Here is a 23,555-nt window from a genome sequence, read left to right as displayed (position 1 = left end):
TGCCTGGCTGGGGGTAGTGAGAATGGCTGTCCCTTGTTTTGGTGACAAGCCTTTGCCCACCATTGAAACTCCTGTTGCAGGAAAGGAATGAGAGTAATCATTGTTTCCAGGCTGTGGCAATGTTGTGTCCAGACACTTTTTAGGTACCATTGAATTTTCCTCATATGCAGTCTTGCATATGGAATTAGTAAGATGCAGGATGCCGTGAATCCCAAAGCCTGCAGAATTTTTCTTGCAGATAACTGGACCTTTGTTGCCATTTCCTTGAAATAGGTAGTCAGTTGTCTTTGTCTGGAGTGAGATAAGCCATCTGGGCAGTTGTATTTAAGCTTGCACCCAGGAATATTATCTCTTGAGAGGGCACAAGTTTTGATTTCTTTTTGTTGACTGTGTACCCTAAGCATTTTTAAAGTGTTTTCACAAATGTCAGATGCTGAAGTAGAATGTCCTTGTTCTCTGCTTGTATGAGGCAGTCGTCCAACTAAGGATATATTTGTATTCCTCTTTGTCTGCAGTAAGCAATTACTGGTGCCAGGCACTTTGTGTAGACCCTGGGCACAGTAGATAAGCCAAAGGGCAGTGCAGAGAATTGGTAATGCTTTGAGCCAGCCTTGAATCTCAGGTATCTTCTGCATGATTGTCTGAGTGGAACATGCAGGGATGCCTCTTTTAGGTCTAAAGTCATGAGCCAAGCCTTGCTGCCCAGCATGGGCAGAAGCTGCTGCAAGGTCAACATCTTGAATTTTGGTATATCCAGGAAAGTGTTGTGAATAGATAGGTCCAGTATTGGTCTCCATGCTTTGTCCTTTCTGGGTACCAAGAACAGTCAAGTAAAATCCTTGTCCCTGCTCTTGCTATGGCACTGTTGAATAGCCCTCATGTCCACAAGAGCTGCAATTTGTTTTTGAGCCTCTGTCCATTGATTTTTTGGCAGGTCTGGCCAACTGTTTGCCCTTGGCAGGGTATGGAAGTGAAACTTCTAGCCTTGAGACACTGTCTAGAACCCATTTATCCTGGGTTATATAATGTGCCAATTTTGTGAAAAAAGTGCTAGTTTCCCCCCCAAGGGTGCTGCCAGAAGATAAGTGCTTGGTGCAGGCAGGGGGAAGTCATTGGGACTGTTTCCTGTATGGTTGTGATTTGTCTTCTCCACCTTTGGAGGTAGAAGCACCCCATTGCTTAGACCTGAGGAACCTTGCGGCTGTGATCTGCCTCTAGGGCATCTGCCGAGACTGGAAAGGACCAATTCTTTGTAGGTCAGTGTCTGCTAAATCTAGGTGGCTGTACCTGTAAGAAATCCTTGACCATTTGCATAGATTTAGCTTTGTCCTCCATTTTCTTTAACACCTCTTCTGCCTTAACACCAAACAAGGTATCATGTTGTAATGGAGCATCTAATAATTTTGCTTTAACATGATCAGGCAGGTTTTGTTCCTTTACAATGAAGTGTTTTGTCTGAAGAAGGAAGGATACAAAGCCTTCCGAAAGTGCTTGCGTACAAATAAAAGTTCTAACGATTTAAAACAGAGTTACTGCATTTGTGAAAATCTTCACTTATTGGACACATTACAGTCGTAGTATATCGGATTCTGTGGGGTTGCTTTCTTTGCAATTTTTCATTTTCCATAGGTTTTGTTCCTTTAACCAAGCATGCCTCCTAATGACAGAACCCATAACAGCTGCCCTGCAGGAGGCCTCCAGAGAATCAAAAACACATTGCAAAGTATGCTTTCCAACTTGTTCAGCTGCATGCAATAAATCCTGCATTTCTTTATCTGCACATTCAGAATTTACCATCATTTTCTGTTTAAGCAGTGTCATGATATATTGCTGATATTTGAGCATATAAAACTTGCAATTTAAGGCCCTTATAGCTAAAGTAGCAGATGTGTAAATCTTTTTTCCCCATCTATCCAGTGCCCTAGAATCACTGTCAGAGGGGGTAGGTTTTTTGCAGTGGAAGCCTTGACCCCTTTAGAACCCTGAGAAATAGTTTCTGGGTCTGCAGTAGGGTTTTTGAAAATAAATTTATGAGAGTCAGGGACCCTGTAGTATCTGTCCGGCTTAACAGGAGCTGGTGGTAAGGAGTCAGGGGTCAGACTAGACTCTGAAAACGCAGCATCTACAATGTCTAACACAGGTGGAATAGCTAGTGGCCTGTGTTGAGGTCGTAAAAGGAAGTCTGAGTCTCTTCTTAAAGATTCTGAAAAATCTTGGCTCTTCCAGTGGAAGTGCTCCCTCATGGTATGCAAGGTTTCCCCAAAAGAGTAGTCCTCAGGAGGAGAAGCTGAAGGAATTGATTTGTCAGCATCAGAATCTTCATAGGGGGGAAGAGAATATTCCTGATCAGAAGAGGAATCAGAAGAAATGGAAACCTGATCTGAAGATTCATAGTCTGTCTCTTGCCTAGGCCTCTTATCAGGAGGGGGATGGGAACCCCTGACCAAGGTAATTAAGTCTTCGGCCATTTTGAGCATCTGTTTTTGGGCATGGAGGCCTGTCCATGTGACTGGTGAACTTGTTTCTTTGCTTTTATAGGTGTTTTAGTCTTTGCCTTTGAAGTCGTTTAATATACAATTGTTTAGGTCTGAATACACCCTCAGAAGCCGATGCCTGCTCAGCGGTTCTGGACCCATCTGAGGGAACAATCTCCGAGGGTCCAATACCTCGAGTTTCCAGTGGCCTGGCCGACTCCACATGGGAGACGTTAGCGGCCTGCGACTCTAAAGTAGTGGGTGTGAGGGGCTGCAAAAGCACCTCACTGAGAACCGGCGACTTGCTTAGGAGTAGCTTCGTCAGTTTTGGACCTCGGTTCCCTGTCTTTTTCTTTGTGTTTTTTGTGAACTCCGGTAGTCTGATGGCTATCCGACAAGATTGTATAATTAAATCTTTGCCCAAAGTAGCTTAATGCAAAATCGTACCAACGCTTAATAGTGCATTGGTTGAATTTAGCAGCAAACCGACAACTAGAAATCAGGGCCTAGGCAAGGAATACAGTAGGAATGAAAGTCCTTATGAGATATTTGCTTCCCACAAGAAATACAATTATTAACCTTTTCTGACAACGGTCTGGAGCAAGAAAAAAGTTTCCCCAATGGGGTACTTGGCTTTTAACGAAGACTTCGGATCTGAAACTCGAACACGAAAATCTCAGGAGTCGGCCGGCAGGCACTTGCGAACTGCTTCTGCTTCGGGCACCGCGCGGAAGACTGAAGAAAATGGCGTCGGCTGCATCTTTTATACCCCTGATGACCTGACGTTAGGCAAGAGGCGACAGCAACTGACACAGGACCCAAGACTTTGGAATTCAGGCCGACTGAGGGCAACCTGCCAGCAGGATAACCCAAATGTAATGACTGCAACAGTGAAATACGAACATCAGCATAACCAGGGTTCTACTGAGATATACCAGTGAGGTATAGCAGCAAGAGAATTACAAATGTTCTTAGAAAAGCTTGTCAGCAAAATCAGACAATATCATTTTTATCTTTTCACTGAACATGTCATCCCCATTTACATACTTTTAGACAGTGATGGATCTGAATAGTACAGTTGTCAAGCCTTGCAGCACCTTCTCCAGGTGTGGTCAGCTAGTTCATGATTCAATGTCAAATTTATAGATCCAAAGGATTTAATCTGGGAAATAGTAAAGCAAGTTTTTTTATGATTTTATCTTTGAATGAAAGTAAATAATTACTTTACACAAGTCCGACTCGCTGGCTTTGAAGACATCATTTCTGTATCATAATTCTCCCTCCCCCAAAATCATGATGAAACGCATCCTAGCAGCACTATGTAAAGCAAAAGCAATATCTACAGGGACCCAGGCAATAAACCAAGCTGTCTCCTAGTTAGTACAAAATTGATAAACTCCTCCTAAATGTCTTCAGCCTTAGTCTCTCTACAGATAAAGTACATGACTTCTGGAGAATGGCCAACATTGTGCCAATCCACAAGGCTGACTCTACCACAGACCCTTGTAACTATCATCCTACCAGCCTCATGAAAATCACCTGCAAAATTATGAAACATATTTTGGTCAACTTCCTAAACAAATTGGTGACCTACAAACCCTTGAACCCTAATCAATCTGGTTTTATGAAAGGTAGGTCCTGTCTCCTTAATACAGTTACTGTCTTTGAAAGTGTAAAGGATGCCAATGACAAAGGCCATTATGTCCATACTGCTTATCTGGACCTTGCTAATGCCTTCAATACAACTCTCCATACTAGCATTAGTGACAAACTAAACAAAAAACCCTAGGTCACCCATTACTAATGGTTGCAGACTGGCTTTCTGATCAAATGTGCACAGAATGAGTTCTCATTTAAAAGACGTGCCATTAGTGGTGTCCCTCAGGACTGTATCATAGGTCCCCTCCCTTCACCATCTACTTCTTTTATTTGAAAGCAAATATCATGGGTCTATGGTTAAACAAATTTGTCAGTGACTGCAAACTGGTAGCTATTATTGACTTTTCCATAGATACTTCATCATCCAGGAGAGGCTTGCAGAATCAACACTTAAGTGTCTCGACTATGGTCCCAAACTCAGTGCCAAAAAATGCAGTGCAGCTGCATTTAGAAGTCTATCCTGGAGATTGCCACATAAATAAGACTCAAGACAAACCAAGTATTTAGAGATATAGGTGACTTCACTGACAAAGAACCATCCTTTAATCACCATGCATCAGTTAATGTTAGGAAATATCTTCACAGGTCAGAGGATGTTACAATCCCCCCCCTCAAGTCTCATCTCAATCAGGTCAATCCTAGAATATAGTGCGCCATTTGGAATGTACCACTCTAAACAGCTTGCCCAACTAGGAAAACTGTAACATTCTTTAACTAAGTTCCCTTAGACACTGAGTGAGATCAAAAACTCTCACTTTTCCCCATCTCATTCCACATGATTGATGCCTCTGCTTCCTGGCTATAAAAGATCCTTCCCTACAAGACCTCTTTCACCTCAGAAATTCCGGTTAAGCCATATTCTGGTTATACCAAAAATACTCACTCTAAAAACCTCAATCTTCATCGTAACATAAACGAGATCTCTTGGAAAGATAGGTCCCTCAGCAAAAGAATCCCCTACCTATGGAACAAGCTTACCTTGCATGTCAAACATGACCTCCATGTTCTCCCTTGCTGATTGGATGGGTTCCCCTAAATTCAGTCACTGAGCAGAGTGCCAAATCCACTTCCTAAACTGTCGAGTTTCTATGGCTATGACCTACATATTTGTCCAGGCTGCCTGCCTAGTCAGAACTTATGTACCCAAATCTAAGCAGAATTTACAACCAGTTATGACTTGCAGATCAGCGGGACAGGACTAAAGCTCAGACTTGTTAGTGAGGTGCTTCCTGCACCTAGAGTGCAGAGTTTGAATCTTTCCACATTTGTTTGCCTACAGTGTGACCTTGAGCAAGCCACTTAACCAGACAATGTTTGGGACGGTAGGGAATTTGTGCTAGGCTCCTAAATGGTCTTCTGGATCACATACCTAACAACTCTGTATGAATCTATGAATTTATACTCATCAGTGTTTACAGCTTAAAACCATGACCCTGTCAGATGCATACTCTGTCACCAGTGAGTGATTACTCCTAAATAACATGGCTTTGATATTATTAGTGTTAAGGATAAGACAATAATGTTGACACCAACAGTTAGGCAACTTGTCTGCATAGCAGATGTTATCATATTTGAACAGTGCAGAGTCAATAGCTTATTGGATTACTATGACACACCTGTAGTGCTCCTGTATGGTGGTAATAAAAAGAGACAAGAGAAGCCCACTAAAGATCCCAGCAAGACACCATTAGTTACTTCTTTATGCCTGCTTGTCGCCTTCTACACACCATCTGCTAAGTAACTATGGAACCAAAGTTTGTCATCACTGATAACACAAGACTGTAGTCACTTAAGTTAATTACAGTGCAAGGTCAAAAGCAATGGAAAGCTATAGGAATAATGCAGAAATGTTCTTAATTTGGTTGTTTCCTGATGTGTTTAGTAAAACTTAAAAGTGCTGATTCAGTGTCATAATGTTTGTGGAATTCATGCTCAGACTTAGTGATTTGAGAAGTTACATGGGTAATAAGTAATTTGTGTACTATACCTATCAGGACTTTCGCAGGGGACTAAAAAGGGCTACTGGCTATAACCTATAACCAGCCATCATTAGTGCCCCCATTTCTGGACTGGAATAACTTTTTTCAATACAGAAGGCAGTCTTCTTCATTAGGAATGTTACTGGCCAGGCCACATTGCCATCTGTTAGTTGAATGCACATGGCTGAAAGGCCAGCAACAGCACCTTCTGGGCTTAACAGCAGCCAAGAGTTTCATATGTTCTACTATAACAAGCCATGTCTAAATTATAAAATATATACCCAGATTCCAAAATACTAGCTCTCAGTGCTCTTAGTATAATTCACTAACTTCACTGTAAGGCCTACACCATGGGCCAAATTCCAAAAGTCATGCCTTCAGTGTAGGTGATCACTTACACTAAAAGCAAGTGTTTCTTTAATCGAGCTCATAGGCTCTCTAACACAGGTCATGCCTAAATTATATAAACCTAGTCTGCTTACACACACACACACACACACACACACACACACACACACACACACACACACACACACACACACACACACACTTACTGAGGTCATGGCCTATATAAACAGTCTATTTAACCTAGGTAAAGTAAAAAATGTACAGGCCTAGTCTACCAAGTTCTCTTATTACCTGAATTAGTTAATAACTGGTGACAATAAAATGACACAACTGAGATACACCTCCAGAATTTATTACAGTACTTTTTTTTACAGTAGTGTTGACTTCAGAGTCCAACAAAACTAACTTTATATAAACATTATGTAAACATTTCCCAACCTTTAAATACTCTAATCAATTTCCCATCATCATCCAGGACTCAAATCACCACACAGTTATTTTTATATAAAGCAATGCTTTGAGACAATAAATCTTTGTATAAATAACATTTACCAAACATAAAACAAAAAAATACACTATGTACAAATGGCTAAAAATCCAGTGGCCACTGTTTAACAGTGGGAATTTAAAGTTGGCCTGGGAAGGCATTCTGACATTACAAATTTATTCTGCATGAAGAATAAAATGAAACAAGGCAGCACAAGTTAGGCAGTGAGAACTACTGCAGGCCGAGCTGATGTCTACTGGTTTTCATATCAGCAATAATTCAAGCAATCTTTTTTTCTCTTCTAATTATACTGAATCTACTACTTTAGGGGAGTACTTATTTGTGAACATTGGTCCATTTTATACATGGAAATTCATATTATTATTTTACAAGGAAATTGAAAATGTGACCTAGTTCACAATGAATAACAACACAGTTTTAGAAGCCTTTCACTATGAGAGAGTGAGCCTGATTTCAAAAGATATGCTCTCAGTGTAAGTGACCTACTCCAGTCTAAAAGGTTTACTCCAATTCCAAAAGACTTGCTATCAGTGTAACTGACTTACTTTAGTACAAGACTCATCTATAAACAGGATTACATCCGGGGGCCAGATTCCAAAAGACTCGGCCTCGGAGTACGTGACTCACTCGGCGAGGGCAGGCCTCGGAGTACGTGACTCACTCGGCGAGGGCAGGCCTCGGAGTACGTGACTCACTCGGCGAGGGCAGGCCTCGGAGTACGTGACTCACTCGGCGAGGGCAGGCCTCGGAGTACGTGACTCACTCGGCGGGGGCAGGCCTCGAGTCGTGACTCACTCGGCGGGGGCAGGCCTCGGAGTACGTGACTCACTCGGCGGGGGCAGGCCTCGGAGTACGTGACTCACTCGGCGGGGGCAGGCCTCGGAGTACGTGACTCACTCGGCGGGGGCAGGCCTCAGAGTACGTGACTCACTCGGCGAGGGCAGGCCTCGGAGTACGTGACTCACTCGGCGAGGGCAGGCCTCGGAGTACGTGACTCACTCGGCGAGGGCAAGCCTCGGAGTAAGTGACTCACTCTGCGAGGGCAAGCCTCGGAGTAAGTGACTCACTCTGCGAGGGCAAGCCTCGGAGTAGGTGACTCACTCAGAGGGCAAGCCTCAGAGTAGGTGACTCACTCAGAGAGCAAGTCTTGGAGTAATTGAGCAAGTCTTTTGGAATCTGGCTCATTATTTATACAAGAATATCTCAACTCCTTCCCTCCCAAAACAGTAGTGAATGTAAGGTAATAACTTTAAAGGATTTGGCCTAAATAAATTACAGAAATATTATACATTTTCTTTAGAAAGCACTTTTGTGAATGAGATTTACTTCATTTTGGTCAGACAGGAAGAACAGACAGTCTTGTTACAGTTATCCAAACTTAGGTAAGTCTAGACAGCTGAAAACTCATTGTGCTCACTAACCATCAGAGACGGGACCAAACTTTCTGCATACTACTGACAGTGAAGCAGCAGGAGTGGCCAATGAGGAACTGGAAACCAAAATATGCCCAGGGCCATACCACAGCAACTTACACTGTACAGGCATGCCAGACATTCTGTGAATGATATTTGGGGAAAGCATTGCATAAAATTAAGGTAAGGGTATGTGATAAATGATTATTGCAGCTCTACACTGATGTCTGCAGCATTAGCCTAAACTAGGAAAGCTTTTATAGACCCCTAGTGCCAAAGCTGAGCTCCGTGTCATGCTTTCCAAAGCTAAATGAGGTATGAAACAGTTGAGTTGAAACGTGAAGTCAGAGATCCGTTTGTGTACAGACAAGGAAGCAAGAGCACAGCCAGGAGTTTTTGGAATTGTCTACCACATTCAAGAAGGTATCGTCCTCTGTGGGGGGAGGGGGGGTATGTTTGTGGAACACATACCCTCTTCAGTACTGCCAATTCTACTGAATACTTTATCATTTACTATGGAACTGATGGAGGGGCGTATAAATACAGGTACAATCTTGCAGTCAGGATGCCAAAACATTCCATTTAAAAAGTTTATGCTGTGGATACTTAGTAAAATTAACCATGTCCTTGCAAGATAAATGTCCACTGGGGGAAGGGGCAGCTTCTTTGACATCCCTCTAAGCACACGATGGACATGATTCTTCAGAAGGCATACTAAAAGTAAATTTTATTTGTACTAATAGCAAGCACAAATCATTGAGATGGCTTACAGAGACTGACCTTGCATTTTTAGGAAGGTTCTGTCCTTTCTTTATCACAAACCCCTCCAAGATTACACTCACAGTGAAGAAAGAAGTTCAGTCTCACAAAGTCATGTCTTGGTGAGTTTAGCCTATGACAGCTTAACTAGTTCTCGAATAAGCGCACAATATTACAGTACGGTATATCTTTATCTTTGCTAATGTCACAGTGTGTGCGTCAGTCATAAAATTTGTCCCCATAACTGAAAAGGCATGAGGTAGAGAGAGAAAATGTCCACTTCAATGACCAATAAACTTACACATGTGACAAATTAAAATGCTTAACATTTCTGACAGAGGCAGAAACAGACAAGAGATAGTGTGTGTGAAGTAAGATAACAGAAAAACATAAGAACCTTCTTTGCACTATTTATGGTAAGGTCTACTGCTCTCAACTGTATTCCCTCTTTGCTCCATTTAAGATTTGTTCAGGAGGCATGTCCTATTAGCTAAGTGATAAACAGGACAGTAGGTTCAATGTCTACAAAACTTATCTTGGAAAATTAGGACATTCACTAAGCTTTATGCCTCTTTCACTCCCCAAAACTGAATAAAAATCAAAGCACCTCCAACCTCATAAAATATTTTCATCTAGGTTATAACAACTCAGTTTTATATCATGGATATAAAAGGCTGAAAATAAAAAAACATTAACAAAAAGGGTTGGTATGTATTCCACACTGGTCTGCAACAAGAGATTTAAATGACTTGCCTATAACCAAGTGTATTTTTCTTTTTCATTTTCAAGCTTCGGTTGTGAAAAAAGGCAAATCTGTTATTTTCATAGGATATTACCTTGTCTCCTCATGCAGTTCTGAAATGCTCTATGTTTATCATTAATCAAATAAGCAGTTTATGTAAAAAGTGGAAGCCATTCCCATTTCCTTTTCTTCTTGTGTATATTCCATTCATGAACATCAAATGAATTCAGAAAGATGAAAACAATTGTCAGATATGCTTAAAACGCAAGTTAAATATAATTTTATAAAACATTTCAAAACAACCAAGTATTCATTTTTTTATAAGCAGTTCCCCTGACAAAGAAATATTTCATTTACATTATTTAAATAAAAACTATCATAGTCATATTTTAAATATCTCTGTAAACATTAGTCCATATACCCAAGAGGACACTGGAGGTCAAAAACTTTCTCCAAATTAGTGTGTTTATCATACATATAATATAAAAGTTGCAAAATGGAAAGGCAGTCCATGCTGTAAATAAGCTGCTGTATAAAAAATGCGACAGATGAGGTGCCTTTTCTCCATCTATAAATATCCAGTTGGATGGTTCAGGCCAAGCAGCGTGACTGAACTGAAGTATTCAGTCTGTGGGTCCAACAGACAAGGCTGTAGCTAGTTGGTTGCTCCAGTACCATACAATGCAGCATTTGCCAATGTCTGCTAAAACTCACCTCTTCCAGAAATAGCTCTTATTTTGCCTTGGTAGAGGGAGCTCCATAAAATACAGACATAACAACCAAGAGCAATACTTCAGCATGCCGACTGCAATATATTCCACGATGCTGCTTAACAGATTGGATGTAAAGGGGTATTAAAGTCTAGCAAACTTTAAATATTTCATAAAATTGGGAGAAAAGTTCTTAAAACTGTGGACATTTGATTTTTATGTGGGAGGGAGGTAGTCTGTACTCCCACACTTTCCCCTCAACTCTTATAACTTTCTGAAGTCATCATAACTTAAAGAAAATGCAATTACTGTTTTTTTTGTAAAAATTCAAGCATTTGTCTTTCTCCATGACTTGACAGATTTGCAACAGCAAAATAGCATTTCAAAAACACTGTCGTCAAATCTGTCTGCTTTCTTATCAAGCATTTATGTTTCAAAAAGTGCATCCCTGTTAAACATTCTTCTGAACTGGTCACCCCCATATGCTAATAATTTTCAATAGGATTTATCATTTGCTGAAAACATCAGAGAACATAATCTGGAACAGGCCGCAGGGTTTACTTCTCCAGGTAGACCAACAACTTTATAATTATATCAGACTGCCATATATCGATTGTTGAGTATGCAGGTAGTAAAGGTTAGGGCGACCAGATGTGACAGACTGTTCTATTTTTCAGGTCTGAGGAAAGCACTGAATTTTGAATAGTCTAATAGCAGCACCTCTAAACCATTGTTGACCTGTAGCTGAAGCAAACTGTTCACTACTAGCCTTTGACTAAAGATTTTGACAATATAAAGCAGTGGTTGTTTGACACGAGTAACCCTAAGCCAAGAAAAGTATCCAAACTATTTAGCAGATGTGATAAATGCCATCATAAATGGGGGAGGGACTACAAAAAAAGAAAGAGGACAAAACACAGTATGCACTTGGTTAGGAATACAAAGTTAAATGTAATACCAGCCTAAACTCCCGTTTCAATCTAAACTAAAATCATAATTAAAACTGTAAACAACTGTAAACATCACTGCAACAGTACTGTTCTTTTTTTTTCCAAGTTTTAAAAATTTGCAAAGACCAGCTGCTAGCTGTACTCAGCATCCTTGCCACTGCTAAATTCAGTCTTGCAGTATCTCAATGAACTGTAACAATTTGTACACATTTGCTTAACATCTACCTGCTTTTCACAAAATGCACTTGAACAGTACTGCTAAAACAAATGGGGACAGCCATTCAGTTCTCTCAATGTCTAATGTTTTGAAACTTTCTCCCACAATCGTATTTATCCAGTAATGGCCTCTCATCACTGACATAAGCTTGGGCAAGGGTAAAACAGTAGTATGCAATTGTACTTTTGTTATGCAGCATGTGATTTGCCATTTGCTGTAAGAATCCAGAAGGCATCCACATATCAGCAAACAGTTAAGTGCAGTGACATGGGAGACAAACATCAATACAGCTTGTAAATCAGAACCCTGGTCAGATTAAGAATAAATGACTTGGCTTCAGTGTATTTATACTCCACAGTAAACCTTAAAAACTTTGCACTTTTGAGTTATTGTATTGCATTTCCCATGGCTAGCTCTTCCTACACTCCTCACATGTGATTGCTGTTGTGTAGTAGTGTGTTCACCGTGCTTTGCAGAGCCGCAGTTATCTTCTTGGAAGTCTTCTTTAGAAAGGGGCTGTCAGGGTGATTCTCCTTTAAATGAATAAAGTGTCCTTCTTGGTTGTCAGCTGTAAAGCCACACTCTTCACAGACATACAGCTTTGTCCGACGCTCCTTGTATGCATACTGTTGAAGGACACCATGGATCTTTTTCAGATGGGACTCAAGTGAGCAGCGTTGAGTGAAAGCCTTCTCACAAATGCCGCACTTGTACGGACGAACACCTGAAAAGTAATTAAGGAAGAATATGTAAAACAACAGAACAACAATGGCAAAAAAGCAAAACACCTCTTCCTACTAATGCAGGAATTCAAAATTCCCATTAATACCCTCAGATTAACAATGAGGTACATTTTGAATTCATAAGTAGTACATCTACTTAGTAAAAACCAAGAAAGTGCGGCTTTCACTAACAACCAAGAAATTCAAACAAAAAAGCCGTAGAGCGGAAAGCAGTACTCTTCCTATTCCAAACCACAAAAGTGACACCAAACAACTTCTTTTTAAGAAGTTGTTTGGTGTCACTTTCGTGGTTTGGAATAGGAAGAGTACTGCTTTCCGCTCTACGGCTTTTTTGTTTGAACATCTACTTAGTACTTATATTCACATTTTAGTTATATACATGAAAAACTATCTAACAAAATCATTAAGTAAAAAACGTTAGTCACAGTAGAATTTTCCTTTTAAGAGAGTGCAGATTACAACTAAAACCAAATTATTGCTAATGCAATTTTACAGGCAGGTAAAATCTAAAAAAACACAATTCTTACCCAGTAAACCTGGACACTGCCTCATTAAATATCAGCTTCAGCATGAACACTGTTTCAGTATGAGCACTGCCTGATTAAATATCAGCTTCAGCTGAACACTGCCTCATTAAATATCAGCTTCAGCACAAACACTGCCTTATTAAATATCAGCTTCAGCGTGAACACTGCCTCATTAAATATCAGCTTCAGCGTGAACACTGCCTTATTAAATATCAGCACCATTAACACTGCCTCATTAAATATCAGCTTCATCACGAACACTGCCTCATTAAATATCAGCTTCATCACGAACACTGCCTCATTAAATATCAGCTTCATCACAAACACTGCCTCATTAAATATCAGCTTCATCACAAACACTGCCTCATTAAATATCAGCTTCATCACAAACACTGCCTCATTAAATATCAGCTTCATCACAAACACTGCCTCATTAAATATCAGCTTCATCACAAACACTGCCTCATTAAATATCAGCTTCAGCGTGAACACTGCCTCATTAAATATCAGCACCATTAACACTGCCTCATTAAATATCAGCTTCATCACAAACACTGCCTCATTAAATATCAGCTTCAGCATGAACACTGCCTCATTAAATATCAGCTTCAACATGACTAGATCAGTGTGCTGCACTTATCTAAACGCTGACAAATTCAGAGAAAAGATGGCAGCTCACTGCTTAACAGAGACACCGGGATTCAGTCTGTGCTACTGGTACCTTGACAATGGCAGTGAACCTAGGTTGCTCTGAGACCAACTTGAGAGGAGGAGAAATGCAGTGCCTGACAATGGTGCCCTATTTCCCACTCCTTTGAGGTGAGATGAGGCATGGGTTTGTTCACAAGTAATTCATGGCATAAGTTGCACAGGTTGCATGCTTTCTGTCTGTGCACAATGTAAAGACTGAATATCTTCTGTATATAACTGTACCTATGGCAAAGACTGGATGTCCTACTCTGGGTCTGTGCCCACAGCAGTAAATGCATCACCACCCTGTGTAGATCTGTTCCTGGCGGGGCTGGATATCCTCTGTCAGTGGCTGTATTCATGGCACAGAGGCTGGATGACCTACACCTGTGGATGTGCTTCTCTATGAAGTATTCATGGCAGAGTTTGAATGTTCTCCCTCCAACGATGCTCATGGTAGACATTATGCTTACAGCTGAGACTGGATGCACTTAGTCTACAACTGTACTCATGGCACAGGCACATGACTTTCCACTGCTCCTGTCATCTGTTTAACTGCACTTATAAAAATGAATTGGGGGCTGTGCAGTTGCTAGTGTCAAGCCCCATCTCACCCTCACAGACAGGAAAAGTGAGTATCTGTGAAACTGGGGAAGACTTGTGGATTTCCCTACCTTTATTAATTCACATCCAGTGCAGTAACTCAACAAGATGGCACATGAAATTTGTGTGTGCCCATGGCAGAATATGGGAAGCAGAAAGTGGTTAGGAGCATGGGTCCTTTATGCTAAGGCATGAGTATCTTCCGGAGATTGTACAGGCACATCAAAGATAAGCCTGCCATCCTTGATTACTAAGGGCAAGAAAACTCACTTCATGTATTAGTGTACAGTGGAAGATAAAATACTGCGAGTGGAAAGACAAATATTAAATGAAAAGAATAAAGAGAAAAGCTGAGGTTTATGGATTTATCCCCCACAAAAACACATCAAAACACTTTTCTTTGGAAAAATTGGGGATGTGAGAGAACTTCCACCGTCTTTTTTCACGTTATAAAGTATAAGAGTATGCAAAGCAAGTATCTGCTTTTTTTTTTTTTGAAAATACAGAATGCATGTTTGTCACTCACAAATTTAAAGGAGCAGGCCAGCAAAGAATTTTATTTGCTTCTGACCCGAAAATACTAAGGCACCTGCTGAAGTTTACTTCTATGAAAATCTAATATGCAAACAGACATTGTGCTTTGCTGCACTGGCTCCTAAAGATCAACTACATGGACATTTTCTGCACTGCTGCTACTTGCATCCTCTTAACACAGTTTTTAATTTGTGAGTACAGTCAGTACAGTGTCTGTATGCACTGTTTTTCTATCAGTAGATGCCAAGAAAAGAAACAAAAAAAGACAAACTAACCTGCTTGATTTGTGGTTTACTATCAAAATGTTGAAATTCATATGGTCTAACGTTCATTTGATCAACACATATGGCTGACACATGAATATTAAGTAGTTCATTTGATCGACAGAAAGTGCATACAAATTATCTGTCAACATTATGTTGACAACAGGCAAGGACTTACCCTTGTCAGCACTGTTGTGCGATCTCGGAGTTGTAATATACAAGTAGCAGGGGGTGTGGGGGGCACAGCCCCCCTGCAAAAACACTAGCGTTAGTTTGCAGGTGTTTGTCGACCATTTAAACTTTGACATTTTTATTTTCAGTATTTTGAGCGTTCGATGTAATGATTTTGACCTAATGATCGTCGACCATATGAATTTCAACATTTTGATAGTAAACCCTGATTTGTATTTAATTTGTTGTTTAGAAGTAGTCATTTAAACTATTGAAAATTATTCCTTTATTCTACCCACTGCACTACCTGCATGTTTTCACTTGAAAAATGATCTACTTAAATTAACACCAGTTCAAGCAATCTGGAAGAGATTCGTTCACTCATTCATTCATACTCCAATTACGCATTTAATCCATTTCAAGGCTGCAGGGAGGCAGAACCCATCCTGCCACTTGGTGGGTGCAGGGCAAAAAACTAATACTGGATAGGATGCCATTTCATTGAAAGACAAAGACCATACCTCTCAACATGGAAACATCAAAAATCTGGACAAGGCCCATGAAAAATATGTACAAATCTGTACACTGATTAACATAAAATTTGCATATATGATTACACACCCCACCCACTACAAATGGAATTGTGGGATACCAACTTTCAAATGCAAACTGAAGAACAGAACCAAAATATAGCACCAGGGTCTCCCTGTAGCCATTCCAATGTCCCATTACCTGGCTATTTCACCCCATTTACCATAAACACTAATGTGTGCATGCTGCTTTACTTCTACAATGATTTGGATTTTATTTTTTCATTTTATAGCACAATGTACAAATACAATAGATATCTGCTAAACAAAACAATACTGTCTCACAATAAAAACAGACTTGGCATTAAAACTTCGCTGCCCTTAAAACTCACATTCATTGAAACAGCATTGAAACCCACACCACATCCAAAGAAAATGCATCTGGCCAGTGGTGGATAAAGATTACTTTTGGGCTGTTTTCAAATCAGAGGCCCCTTGCACACAAAACAAGAAACATACATGCGTTCTTTGATACACCTTCCTGACTTTATTAAATTATATTCCTTGTATAATACAGCACACTTGTTAGACAAGTTAGAGCATATTTTAAATTTATTGTTTAAATATTTTTTTCCAGTAGGCAATAAAACAAAAATGCATGAACCAATGACGACAAAATGGCCCTATTCAGAACATTTCCATCATAAAAGTCTACTTCCACACACAATTGCATTTCAAATTTGTTGTTTGAACATTTTTTCCAGTAGGCAATGAAGCAAAATGCATGCACCAATAATGACAAAACTACCCTATTCAGAAGCCATTTAAAATGGATATGCTTTATGTGCCATGTAAATGCAGTTCAAAACATAGCACAGGTAAGAGATAACAGAGGGATAGGCTAGAGCAGTATCACTTGTAAATGAAGCAAATAGTTATATACTGTTCAGTTCTCACGTATACAATTTGTAAGAATATGCTTTATACTGCACTCTAAGCAGTGTATTTTTTCAAGATATAAAACAATTCTGATCAAGTAAAAATAGTTATTTCAGTACATTTTTGCTTCCTGAATTATTGCATCTTCCTATTACAGTGTTGCACGACACCACCATAAAACAGATCATGCAAACACACACACATTCAGCTGTAATTACAACATACTCACGCAACACACATACACACATTTAAATAATGCACCTTTGAAAATGTATTTATATAGAATAACTGTCATAACAGGGATAAGATATAATGCTACATACCACGTTGTATATAGGTGTCTTTACAGAAAAAAATCTAAAAACTACAAAAGCAAGGGAATGTAACTTATTGCTTGTGAATTCCTTATGAACTCAAAATGTTATTTGGTCTATTTTGAAATGTACTAATATGGGATAGGTAAATGTATATACACTGAATAAGATATTTTCAATGCCGAGTCTGCTGACAGGCTCAGGAAATCTCTAAAAAAAACTTTAGTACCCAAATTAATCCTCCAGAGTAGACTACAGTTAGAACAGAAGAGCAGTAATATGGCCAGAACCATTTCAGTAAACCAACCAGCATGAAATAAAGAAAACATTTGACATTTTTGCCCTGCTGGACTTTCTTTAAAGGTTCCCAACTCAATTCACTTGATTGGCGGAGAGCAGAAGTTTCTTTACCTTACGCGGCACACACACACACCACTTGCTTACTAGCTCAGCAGGCGCCAACTTTAAAACTCCGTTCACAGAATAATTCCCAAGATGGTCACTGTACCCTCTTGTCTGGCTGTGCAGTTTAAAGTAATTCCTGCGAAAGACGGGCGGCTTACCTGCAGTTGAAGAAATCCTGTGTTCTGCCCGAACGGCAGTCCTATGTTCAGTATGACTTGGCTTAAAAAAAAAAACCCTCCTGCAGTGCCTTAGAAAATCCTGTGCTTAAAAAATAAATCATCCCATGGCTTTGTAAATCCTGTGTTCTGCCCAAACGTCCTCCCAGTATTCAAACAGACGCGCAGCATGCTGATGGAGCTGACATCATCACACACGTGATGATGTCAGCTCCGAAAGTGCAAAAATCGAAAAAATAGATTTGAAAAATCGGAAATAATGGGGTGCCACTCAGGAATCATGGCACTCCATTATTGGGACCCCAAAACTCAGTAAAAAACAAGTAATTCAGGAAGGTTGAGAGGTCTGATAAAGACACAATTGCACTTGGCATTCTGGAAAATCACCAATTTACCTACAGCATGTCTTCGAGATGTGACAAGAAATTGAACTGCCTGACAAAAATCCATACAGACATAAGGAGGATTCACACATTTAGTAAAAAAGGCATCCTAACCGATTCTTCGGACAGATTCTACAAAATTACAGAGGTTTCAGTGCACTGTAGGCACTCTTGTAGATTATTCTAGGTCAGCTTGTATAGAATTAAGGTGTGAAGAGCAGTATAGGCACCCTCACTTACTCCTCTAGGTCAGTCTGAACATGTACACATCCTATTTAATTTTTAAAAAAAATAAAAAAAGTGTGCAATGTGCTGTACAAACTTTAAAGAGAATCTTCTATTTCTTGCTTATACTGACCAAATCACATTTCGGAGAATGGCTGTGATAACTGTTCTTTCTCTGTGTGCAGTAATATACTTTGGTGTTGTTTCATGTTGTTTCATCTTTCTCTAAACTCTTAATTCAGCTTGAACTGGTATTATTTTTTTAATCTAGAACCACAACTTCATAGCCCTTGGCATGGATGATGCAGGATTCTGAAGTTGCATTGAAGACTGTCAATTTAATCTGGATAAAAACAAAATTAGATGATTAGGGTAAACAATATAATTTATGACTTGTTCCCAAGTTGTTTACATCCAAGAAAACTTCAAGAGAAGTTTATTAACATGAAAATGGAACTGTACACATCATTCCTGGGAAAAATCAAACAATGGAAATCCCCCTCTAATCAATAATTAAAGCTCATGCAGCTGAGAATGGAGTGGAAGACAACAGGGAACTTTTTTTAGACTGACAGGTACCTATGTTTCAGCTGAGACAATCCAGTTACCTAGCAAAAAATGTAAACAGGTGTTCAAACAAGTCCTATTAGATATGAAGCATACCTGTGCTTTCAATTTTCAAAAATGAGGCTCAGTATATTAAATAATGATGCATTGTAGTGTAGGTTAGTACATTAAATATTCATGCATTTCCTGATTTTACTTCATGAATTTAAAGTTAATTATGTTTTTTAAATATTTAGTGTTAAATGCTGCATCTCACATACACTATAGGGTGACATTTGGTAACACTTCGTTATTTTATTGTTTACGCAGTATTTCTGGTTTAATATATAGGTGTTCAATGCATTCATCCAGGTTTCCTGAATGAATGCAGATGGGCGGGGATCCATGATGGGGCTAATGAATTATTTAACATCTTCCTTCGGATTGGAAAGTAAACCATGTGATCTTCAGAATATAGTTTTAAGCTATGTATTTTTCACAATACAAACTGTCTGAAGAATTTTGAACTTCATGTCAAACGAAACGCGTTCAAATAAACTTGTAGCAGCTTCACATTATCTGTTGCAGCTTTGTTCTGACACCTCGGAAGCCTTTTCTTTTATTTTGCAGTAGTTTTTAGTGTTTTGTCTTTTGGATATGTACATAAACACAACCACACTCCCATACATCCCTAACATATATACACAGTTTCCAATATGCATACATACGCATACAAACATGTACATAAACACAACCATACTCCCCATACATCCCTACACACACCCATATCCATTCATCAAAAAATAAACTCACCACACTTGATCACACTCACAAAAACATTCAGTCACACAGGCAGATGCACAAAACAACACACACACAGACTCTTGATGCCCTATCTAATGTGATATCTGAGAGAAACATACATTCATGCAGCCTCAATCATACCCCTACAGACACATGCAAACTTTCAATACATTAATTAACATTTACTTCCCCCGTCTTTGCTGATCCTACCTACACGATGAGTAAGTAGTGTTTTGATGATGATCACATTTTCCTGATATAGTAAAACTTTACTCTGCCAATTCATTCCCTAAAATGCTCAGCCAAGCAAACTAGGCGCTATGGGCATTTACAGGGAAGACACAAGGCTAATTATCATTAGCCATTCCCCCAGAATTCCACATTAGCATATGGCTTAACCTACAAGGCCACTTTCTGAACTACTGCCCCCTCAAGAAGAAAGTGTTAGTGGTAGAGCAGTCCAGGAATCATAAAAGCTTAGCACAGTGCAGAAACCTTCCAAGTTAAGGCTTTTGCACTAAGACAAGCCTTTGAGTCCTTTTTTTACATAGCAGTAGGTCATAGGATCATAAGATCATAGGATTTTAACCAAAGCAGAACAAGGGTAGTCCAGAAACGACACACCAGCATGTAGTACAGGAAAAAAACACTTTAATTTAGTGCTCTCATCAAAAACTAGACTTCATCAGAATACCATGTATCTAACAAATCAAGTTTAAATACCCTCCCCAGCAGTAATCAAACAATTAAATGACATAATTTCCCCTTGTGAAAAATAATCAACATTTGCATATATAATTTAAACAGTGCAATAAAAAGGTTGCAGTAAAAAAAGTTTAAATATCAACCCTTTTAAAACATTAGAAACTACAATATTAAAACAATTAAGTTATGTTCCAGCATTACTTATATAAATATAATGATTTAAGCTTTAACAATGAACTTGCAGTAATCTGGTCATTCAAACCAGGAAACTGGCAGGCATTAAGCTTAAAGTACAGTTTTGTACCTACCATAAATGTAGATGTTCGAGGATTCCCTTGCTGCAGTCCTGACAATTGGGTATAGTCCGCGTCCCAGTCGGCCCGAATACCAGAGATAAGGCTGGCGCCGGTCATGGCGCCTTAGACTGACGTCAGTACGTCAGGGTACTAATGCGCATGACCGACGTCATTTCCTCAGTCTTTTCTTGCCCCAGATGTCAGAAGACCCAAAAAGACAAGTCCCAAAAACAACCTGCACCAATAAACATGTACAATATATACAGTAATATATATATATACCAAAAAATATAAGCATGTAAACTCACCTACACAACCACCCTGAAACACAGAGGGGAAGGAGGGAGGGTAAATTGGACTGCAGCAAGGGAATCCTCGAACATCTACATTTATGGTAGGTACAAAACTGTACTATGTTCTTCGTCTTCCCTTGCTGCAGTCCTGACAATTGGGTAGAATCCCAAAGCAGAGGTAAGGGAGGCTGGCAAATTATAAAGTAGCAGGAGCTGACAACATGCCTTGTAAAACAGCTGTGGCAAAACCAGCTCTAGTCTTAGAGTATATAGGCAGGTGATAATGCCTAGAGAAAGTATGCACTGAACTCCAAGTAGCTGCTTCCAGAATATCCTTAGTGGCCACCCCTTAGAAATGCTGTTGAAGTGGCAGTAGCCCTAGTGGAATGAGGCCTAATCCCAGCTGGAACCTCTTTGCCATGATGGGAATAACAAAATGCAATGCAAAAGCCAATCCACCTAGAAATAGTTTGTTTTGACACAGGCTTGCCCTGTGAACTCAAAGCAAAAGAAACAAGTAACTGCTGAGACTGCCTAAAATCTTTAGTCCTGCTCAGATAATAACGCAATTGCCTGTGTACATCTAAAGTGTGCAAAATCTTTTCCCCTTTATTTTGAGGATCTGCAAAAACGTAGGCAAATGAATAGTTTGGTTTAAAGCCACACTAGAAACCACCTTAGGCATAAAGGAAGGATTAGTACGTAATGATACCCTGTCCTTATGGAAAATCAAAAGGGCTCTACTGCCATAAGGGCCTGCAACTCAGACACCCTTCTTGCAGAAGTAATAGCCAACAGAAAAGCAGTCTTCCATGACAAATATTTCAATTCAGCAGTAGCTGCAGGCTCAAAAGGTTGTAGAGTAAGTTTTTCCAACACAAAATTGAGATCCCAAGCAGGAGTAGGAGCTCTACGTGGGGGTCTTATATTCTTTGCCCCTCTAAGAAACTGCTTGAACAAAGGATGCGAAAACAAAGGTGGGTCACAATCATAGTGAGCTGAAATTGCTGCAGCATGAATCTTTATGGAAGAGAAGGACAAACCTTTGTCCAATAATTCAGTAAGATATTGAAGAGCCACACTCAAATTAGGCTCTGAAATCTCCAAATTCTTTGCTGTACTCCAAAATAAAAATCTCTTCCATTTTTCTGCGTACACTCTCCTAGTACTAGGCCTTCTAGCTTCCATAATCACATTTAAAACTCGTTGAGGAAGCTGAGACCTACCATGCTTCAACACAGAATATGCCAGGCTGTGAGATGAAGAGATTGAAGCTTGACATTGAGCAGATGACCGTCCTTCTGAGATAACAGATGAGGAATCAGAGGTAAAGGCCATGGAGGCTTCTTTACAAGACTCCTTAGAAGTGGGTACCAGTGTTGCCGAGGCCAATCTGGAGCTATCAAAATCATCCTTGGCCTGTCCTGTCTGACCTTTAGTAATACCTTTGGAAGAAGAGGTAGAGGTGGAAAGGCATAGACATGAAGGTTTTTCCAACTGAAAGACAGAGCATCCACTTTCCAAGCTGTGTGATGAAACCCCTTTGTGCAATACTTTGGCAGCTGGTGGTTTAGTGGAGAAGCGAACAGATCTATGTCTGGAGTTCCCCATGACACTGTCAATTTCTGAAATACATGAAGATCCAGTTTCCACTCGTGGGGATCCATGATTTGTCTGCTTAATGCATCTGCTAGGAGTTCTGTGCTCCTGGCAGAAACCTTGCCTGAAGAGTCAGTTGCAAGCTTAACGCAGTCTCCCATAAAATCATTGCTTGCCTGCATAGAGGATAAGAATGTGTTCCCTTGCTTGTTGATGTACCACATGACAGTTGTGTTGTCTGTCAGAATCAACACCTGCCCTGGAAGAAGTAACTCCTTGAACGCCATCAATGCAAACTGGACTGCTAACATCTCCTTCATGTTGATATGTAGATGCTGTAGTCTGGCAGGCCACTTGTCTTGTATCCACTTTCCATTTAGATGAGCTCCCAAGCAGTGTCCGAGGCATCTGTCGTTAAAATCTGACTCGCCTCTGGCCGGGTCACAGAGAGTCCCTTGTTTAGGTGACATTCCTGAGCCCACCACAAGAATTCCTTTTGAAGGCAAGGTATTATTTGAATGACAGTGTCCAAATCTTGGCAGTGCTGTGTCCATACATTTTGAGATACCATTGCAGCTTCCTCATATGCAGTTTGGCATTGGGAAGCACCAGAATACAAGATGCCATGAACCCTAATGCTTGAAGGACTGTCCTTGCAGTCAGCACGGACTGATGAGATAGTTGATGGAAGTAAAGTGACAGACTGTTTTGTTTGTCCGGGGTTAAAAGGCCATCTGGGCTGCTGTATTCAGTCTCACACCCAGAAAGCACATGTCTTGAGAGGGTACTAGACTGGACTTTATTTCGTTCACAGAATACCCTAGGCATCTTAGCACTGCTATGACATATTCCAGATGCTGTAGAAGGTGTTCCTTTTCTTGAGCCAGAATCAGGCAGTCGTCCAAGTAAGGATAAATTTGAATGCCTTGAAGCCTGAAGTAAGCTATCACTGGAGCCAGAACCTTTGTGAATACTCTGGGCGCAGTAGATAAGCCAAAGGGCAATGCAGAGAACTGATAATGAAAATCTCCAGTTCGAAACCAGATACTTT

General features: G+C 40.0%; 1 protein-coding gene across 2 annotated transcripts in view; it reads right to left on the bottom strand.

Annotated features, from left to right (window-relative positions):
* Positions 1 to 10,060: 10,060 nt before the first annotated feature.
* Positions 10,061 to 23,555, bottom strand: part of OVOL1 (ovo like transcriptional repressor 1) — a 176,637-nt gene continuing 163,142 nt past the window's right edge. For both annotated transcript variants that reach the window (XM_044069177.1, XM_044069178.1), the window contains exon 6: positions 10,061 to 12,482. In XM_044069177.1, the coding sequence (XP_043925112.1) occupies positions 12,187 to 12,482 (296 nt within the window). In that variant the 3' untranslated portion in view covers positions 10,061 to 12,186. The remainder of the gene's footprint in view (positions 12,483 to 23,555) is intronic.

The sequence above is a fragment of the Protopterus annectens genome, chromosome 4.part0, assembly GCF_019279795.1.
Source record: "Protopterus annectens isolate FY-2018-M chromosome 4.part0, PAN1.0, whole genome shotgun sequence".
NCBI classification, from domain to species: domain Eukaryota; kingdom Metazoa; phylum Chordata; order Ceratodontiformes; family Protopteridae; genus Protopterus; species Protopterus annectens.
The sequence above is the reverse complement of the archived record's forward strand: the minus strand, read 5'-3'. Positions and strand labels throughout refer to the sequence as shown.